General features: G+C 44.6%; 1 protein-coding gene across 1 annotated transcript; it reads right to left on the reverse strand.

Moving 5' to 3' along the window:
* Positions 1-476: 476 nt before the first annotated feature.
* KCNV1 (potassium voltage-gated channel modifier subfamily V member 1) lies at positions 477-6,442 on the reverse strand. Its single transcript, XM_006211583.2, has 3 exons — positions 5,680-6,442; positions 4,311-4,840; positions 477-1,062 (listed from the first exon to the last, which is right to left on the reverse strand). The coding sequence occupies exons 1-3, from the start codon at positions 6,255-6,257 to the stop codon at positions 551-553; spliced, it is 1,620 nt and encodes a 539-aa protein (XP_006211645.1). The 5' UTR covers positions 6,258-6,442; the 3' UTR covers positions 477-550.
* Positions 6,443-7,207: the final 765 nt, after the last annotated feature.

Genomic DNA, 7,207 nt, shown 5'->3' on the forward strand with positions numbered 1-7,207 from the left:
TGTGGCCCGTGAAATGCACCAGAGGAAAGACAGGGACATATGACCATCAAATCAGGATTTTCTCTTGCAAAGCTAATTATTATATTCAACAGCTTTAACTGGAGAAAGGAGTAATTTATTTACTTGGAGTATCTTTAAATAGCAAGTTGTTCAGTGTGTTCTTAAATGTTCACTTTTATTTTTTCTCTGGGCAAGGTGGTTTAACTTACATCTTTTAAAAATACAAAAATCTTTAAAAATTAGTGATACATTAACCTTTTAGCCGTTTTTGTATGTATGCAATATTATTTTATATTTGACAAGTCAGACACGTGTATATTGGCCTAGTTGTATTGGGTTATGTTAAATGGCTATTTTTGAGAATGTGTCCTGCCAGATGTGCCGTTGTCAGGGGATGTAAACTATCCCAGTAGACCAAGCAAGGGGTCCACAACAATGAACACAAGCAGTAATGGAAAGACACTCATCAGCAGTACACAGACCTCCACATCAAGGCTTTATCAACCGAGTTAGTTTTACACAAGTGTTTGTAAGTAAACCAAAAGTGAATTCAAAACCAGAAATCATCTCCTCCACTGCTCCTAGTACTTGCTCTTTCTCTGCCCTTTAATCGAAGCATCTCCATGATACTCCGGGCATACACATCTCTCAGGTTAACACTGATATATGAGTCAGTGGCTATATTCTTGGTGAGCTTCTTCAGAGCCTCGCGCTGTCTAACAGCTGCTTCCTTGAGCTTTAAGGTGAAGTAGCAAGCAGAGAAGCGGTCGTTAATAATAGCAATAGGCAAGGCCAGGACCAGGATGCCCGATAAGATGCACATGAAGGCCACAATTTTGCCCGTGGTGGTGTCTGGTCTAATGTCCCCGTATCCCACAGTAGTCATGGACGTCGTGGCCCACCACCATGCACAAGGGACACTTGTGAAGGTTGTGTCGGGAATGCTCTGCTCAGCAAAATATTCCACAGTTGAAAATATAGAAATTCCCACAGACAGAAATAGGAGCAGCAGGCCAACTTCTTCATAACACTGGGTGATGGTCATTCCAAGTGAGCGTAAACCTGTAACAGAACAACTGGTGTCAGCTGGGGGCGCCCCTCCTCTCTCCCTCCCTTCTTTCCTCCCTTCCTCCTGCCTTCCCTGCTATCCACCCACAAACATGCTTTTCACATTTAATGTGGCGCCAGCACTGGGCAATGTTCTGGGGATACACAGATGATGAATTATAATCTTCAGGAAGCTCTTAGTCTGGTTGATGGGGCCAGACTGAGAAAGATAGAAATACAATCAGATTCATTCACTCACTCATCCATTTATTAAACATCTATGTTTATATCAAAAAAAAGGGAAAGATGAGATGGAGGGCAGGCAGGGATGTTTGATAGAAGTTTGTACTTTAGTCTATGCAACAGGGGGCCTTTGCAGCATTGCACGTGGAGGGCTCTCTTGGTCAGGTCTGCGTTTCAATGCATCACCTTGGCACAATTTTTAATGCTAGTTTTATGTTGTGTCCCTATATTTTATGTGTTTGTTTTTCTTACCTTCCCGATAAAGTTAATGCAATTAGGGGCGTCATTATCTTAAAGCCAGAGGAAGTAAAAGGTACCCACCAAGAGAATGAAGTGAAGCAGCAGAAGCAAATTAGGCATTAGTAATAAAACTGACATAAGAACATCAAATGTTCATGCGAAGACATTCTTAGAGGTGTAGCAGGAGGCGCTCCTGCAATCCCACGGCACTGACTGAAATTTTTGTCCTTTATATCAAAGCTAAGGGAACTATCTCCCTTGAGTACATAGACTTTCTCCTTTCCTGTAAGAGATAGACCTGAATACAGACTATTCCTCCACTGCAAAAAGGTACAGGGGACTGGAGCCACCAGATAATTTCATGCACCCATGAGGCCTTGGTGAATTTCCCATTGTTAGTTCTGGGGATTCTGCAGGACAGACCCAAGAGAGTCCAATCTCATCTCTGAAGAGACTAAGCCCTAAGGAGGGTAAGAGGAGCCCATAAGAGGATCATGATTTGAATAAAGCATCTTCCCCAACACTAGAGAGATACTGATTAAAGTTTATCCACATTTTTAAGTCATATTACCATGATGTTACAATGATAGTGTCTCAGAAGTCCAAAGCAATACCTCCTGGGGTCACTTACTAGAAACTATTTGAAATACATTAAAGTCACTTACTAGAAACTATTTGAAATACATTAAAATCTATATTTGCTCTCATTATTTTGAATTTTGTGCCTAAAATGTTGAGATATTCTTGAATTATTAACCAGCTATTTTAAAAGGCCAATGAATATAATTTTGAGTTTTAAGCTTAAAAAATGTATCTGTACTGAATTGCATTTCTGAGATAAATTGACAATATATGAAGATATGCATAGCGTTTGGGAAGATTGTTTTCATTTCAATGTTCTAAACGTTTTCATTTTGTAAGGAAACAAAGTGGCCTGAATTTTGACATGTTACATCAATTAATGCAGATAATCCTAAAAATAATATGAGATAAATGTTGTAATTACTGTACCGTTTTACAGGTGAGCAGATCGAAGCACAGAGAGGTAGCATATCTAGGACCAAGTTACATAGCCAAGACTTAAATCTAGGCTCTCTGGTCCACTGTTATCTTCCTAACCATTATTCTATAACATTTCTCAATTTTTGTTCATAGTTAATATATAAGGAAATATGTGGTCTATGTCTCTGTTTTGCTAACTGTAATGCTTAAGATCAAATTGTCAATATTTATGCCAGTGTTCACATCTTTTCAATAAATTAAGGATATATTAATGCTTTCTACTTGCCTTAGAACTGAGAAAACCGTTGAAGAGGTGACATAGTGGAGATTACTATTATTTTCTTTTTCCTTTCTTTTGGGGAAAAAATGCAGTCTTTACTGGGTGTTTTTAAATTGAATCCTGTGAAGAGTTTATAAATACTAGAAGAAAGCATCCCATTATGTGTGTCAGAAAACAAAGAGTGGTACTTCGAAAAGTTGTTGGAAACCCCATTATCAAGTCCCTGGTATGTGAGACTAGCTAGGAAAACACACTACCGAAGTTACATTAGGGTAAGTCCTAATTTCCTCAAGGATGTGGGGGAAGAAACCTATCTAAGGTTAATTTCTCCCTATATTTATAGAGAGAGACCATCAACTCCTTTCAGGTGACCAGTCAGGCATATATTGAGGGAAATAAGGTGGGAATAGGACTCTCTGGTCAAATTATTTGTATTTATATGTATTGTTTTAATATGGTATCCTACTTCAGTGCTTCTCAAAGTGTGGTCCAAGAACCACCTACATCAAAATCATGGATCCACCCCCAAATACTAACATCTGACTCTCTGAAATCTGGGGCTCAGAATTTGCATTTTAACAAGCTTTTCAAGGGATTCTTATTTTCATTAAAGCCTAACATAAGGCAACACATATGTGCTCCAGAATATCCAACAGCCAGCTGGGCCAGCCACGGAGAATCCCTGCCCTCAGGGATGCAAGGATCATCTTTAATGGTTTTGTGTAATTTCCTCTGACACTGACTATAATTTTCATGTACAGTTGTGTGTGCGTGTGTTGTGTCGAGATTTTTCTAGAGAGAATGTTCTTTAGATTTTCAAGGCTTTGTGATACACATAAAAAGCTAAGGAATTCCTGTTACCATCTCTCTCATGCATCCCCAACTGGGGACAAGAAAATTCTCAGATACTCAACAAAGCATTTAATTGGTATCTTTTGGTTTCCTCCAAAGCAAATATTTCCATTGTTTCTTCAAAAATTATGGTAAGGTCCACCAGTGCCTGGTCATCTCTCTTTCTGCATAGCCAGAGAAGGCTCTGGAGGACTTTGTCTTCTTCCAAGGAACATGAGCGATAAGCATTTCCTTGGACACAGAAAAGAAACTGGCTTATGTCCTACATATCATATATAATTTATGCATACCTTTTTATGTGCTGTTTATGCATATTTTATGTAGAAACTATCAGAAGCAGAATGTCTTTAATTTTTGTACATCTTCTGGGCACTTGGGTTAAAATAAATTGAAGTTAACAAATGGTCAGATTGTCTCTCAAATGTCTTAAGGAGAGAAAGTGTGTGAGAGGCATCTTCTCCTCTATACCTGTCATAATAACCTCAAGGTCTGGCTTCTCAATACCTTTTTGGGGATCACGGTTAGGTAAAGTGTAGGAGTTGGTAATTTTGAGTATCAATTCAGAGTCGCTTCCCTTGGACTGTGGTCAAAGCACTAATACTTACAAACAATGGCAAATTAAAAGGCATCAATGAAATCTGAATACCTGTGGAATGCCTGCCCAGTTTGAGCATGCGCAGAGCCCTGAGCAGCCTCAAAACCTGGACGATGCGCCCCACGTTTTCCAGCTCCTGTGTAGTCTGGCTCCCACTCAGGCTTTCTACCAGAAGAGTGATGTAGAAGGGCAAGATGGCAAGGAGGTCTATGATGTTTGGCACCTTTCTCAGGAAGCGGCACCTGTCCCGCACGCACAGGAAGCGCAGGACAAACTCCCCGGTGAACCAGCTAATGCACACATACTCCAGGATTTCCAGCAGCTGCAGGTCCAGCCAGCTTAACTCGGCTGACATCAGGGCCATGTTGACGATGGACACTGCCACGAAGATGATCGAGATGACGCCAAAGATTCGGGCAGCGGTGGAAGACCCAGGCTTCTCCAGAATGTTCCAGAGCTTCTGGCGGACAGTGGGGCAAGGTCCTTGTGAAAAGTCCTGTTCGCTCTCATGTTGACTTTCCTGGTCTTCTGTGTCCTTCTTAAAGTCTAAAGTTTCACTCAGCTCCTTTCTTCGAAAGTATCTTTTAGAGAAGACAACTTGGTGATTAGTCTAACTTTTTAAAAATACAGAAGTAAAAAGAGAATTAAACTTGGCAATGAAGTCATGCTTTTTATTTCAGAAAAATGCAGGAAATATTCATTTATGTTTTACCCAGGCTGTCTTCCTACAGTACTCATATTTTCTAATTTAGGATTATTGTTTTTAAAATGGCACTTTCTTGGTAGAAGTTTATACACATAGCAAAACTACATTAGATTAATGCATTTTATTATCCAATTTCTTGTAACAAGAAGTTTGCCATATGAAACTTTGTGTGTGTGTGTAATGGAAAGAAACGGTAGTAATAGCAAGATAATAGCAAAGTAATAGAAAGATAATAGATCACCAGAGTCCCACAATCATTCACAGGCAAGGAACCAACTTTCTATCTTCTGTACTTAAAGCAGTTCTCCATTCAAGTTTTGCAAGTTAGTGTCCAGGTTTGATAAACGATGACCCACTATACTGAAACATACATGCATTTTTTGGGGAGCATAACTTTTCTGACTCATTTATTCAATTCCCAAATATTTACTGCAGGCCTGACGGCTCTTGACTAATAAATGAATTAGTACACATTCACTAGAAAAAGGAAAAGGTTCAAAAAGTTCCAATCAAAAGTTGGCTTTGATCCTTTCCAGCCCACCTTCTCGCGCCCCCCCCCCCCCCCGCCTCCCTGCCTTCTACCTCCGAAGTGGCCACAGGTATTCTTAGGCCTGGGTTCAAGGAGGCTGCTGTAAAGCCTTAGATCTTCACCTCTGCCACCCTCTGTCCAATGCGCCCGCCTCCCCGCCCAGCCACTGTGCGCCTCGCGGGTACCTGTCCCTGCAGCAGGAGTCAATGCTGAGCTCGTCGATGCCCCAGTACTGGATCTCCTGGAGGAAGGAGAGCGCGCACAGCTGCTCCATGACATGCAGGCGGCCGGTGCGATAGTAGTGCAGGACGTAGCGGAATGCTTGCGAGCTCCGGTCGAAGAAGTACTCGTTGTCCACGGGATTGGCGTCGTCACAGAGCTCCAGGGGGCTGGGCACGGCGGCCAGGGACCCGGGGCGCCGGCACGAGGCCACCACCACGGCTAGCTTGCCAAGGCGCGTGTGCGGGAAGCAGGACAGCGCCTGCTGCGAGAGCACGAAGCGGCTGCCACCCACGTTGACCGTGAAACTGTCCCCGAGAGCCAGGGGCTCCCCTTCGCCCTCGCTACAGAAGACGCTGGATTCCAGTGAGGTCAGGGAGGCGCTGTCCACCGGCGAGTCCAGAGGCGCCCGGCCGCGGGGAGGCAGCTCCATCCTTGCAGCCGCTGCTTGAGGGCGCCACAAAGTTGGGGGCGGTGGCACGGACGGGATTTCCCGGGCTACCGAGGTGGGTTCCTCCCACTCGCGCAACCTTACTCTCTCCATCCCCTGTGCTGGTTCCCCCTCTAGCCGCTAGGGAGCTGCGAATGCGCGGCAGCAGCGCACAAATGTCTGAGCGCCGACGCTGGGAGGAGAGGAGGGGTCGCACCCAGGGAACTACTCAGGTGTGGACCAAGCCAAGGACAGCCGCAGGGCACCCTGCTGGTCGCCGTGGTCCTTCCCGGACTCAGTACCCCCTCCCCAACTTTGTAACTGAGATCTCCAACCCGGGAGGTGTACGGATTGAAAGCCTCGCTGCTTGGGGGTGGGAGCGGGTGGGAAAGGGAAGCAGGAGGGAGGTCTACAGTGGAGGAGGAGGGCAGGATGAGTTTTGGAGGAATTCAAGTGAGGGGGATGGCAAGAAAAACTCCTACCCGCAGAAGACCAAAACGAAAAGTTCAGAAAGCAAGGGACATGGTAACCAGGGCTGAGTCTTTTCCAACTTCAGGATATGTATTCCTCCCTCTTTTACTGCGGCTGCTTCACAGGCCTCCCCGGGAGTGTTCTCTGGGGGTGCGCGCACGTGGGGCAGGGTGACCTGGCGCGGGGGCCGCGTCGTTTGCTCCCATTCACTCTCATTCTAGTCTGTCACTCACGCTCCTTTTCTTCTCTCTCCTCCTCTAGTTTTTGACTTCCTAGTTGAGGAATAAAGATAATTTATGATGATTTTTAATTAAGTCCTAGGGAGTCGCTGAGAACTAGGGGTCACCATTGCCAGCTCCCGTCACTTGTCGAGGCACTTTGCGCCCTTGGGTTTAGCGGTTTCTCTCCCTACAAGTTTCCAGGAGAGCAAGTGTGCTGGGCGCATTCCTCGGCACACAGCGGTGCTGTCATTTTAGGAGAAGGGAAGGCAAAAGACAAGGACTGGAACAGGCGTGGGCTGGGGCAGGAGTTTAAATAGTAACGACGACTCGGCAAAGAGAGACGCCGAGCGCCACGCCCAGGTGAGGCTACAA

This window comes from Vicugna pacos, chromosome 25 (genome assembly GCF_048564905.1).
Source record: "Vicugna pacos chromosome 25, VicPac4, whole genome shotgun sequence".
NCBI lineage: Eukaryota > Metazoa > Chordata > Mammalia > Artiodactyla > Camelidae > Vicugna > Vicugna pacos.

Bases quoted from the DNA above. Each gene is read 5' to 3' on its own strand.
- KCNV1 (XM_006211583.2), bottom strand. From the start codon at position 6,257: ATGGAGAGAGTAAGGTTGCGCGAGTGGGAGGAACCCACCTCGGTAGCC. The intron at 4,841-5,679 runs GTACCCGCGAGG...CTTCTCTAAAAG, and splicing joins GACTCCTGCTGCAGGGACAG to ATACTTTCGAAGAAAGGAGC. The intron at 1,063-4,310 runs GTATTCAGATTT...GTTCTGTTACAG, and splicing joins ACTGGGCAGGCATTCCACAG to GTTTACGCTCACTTGGAATG.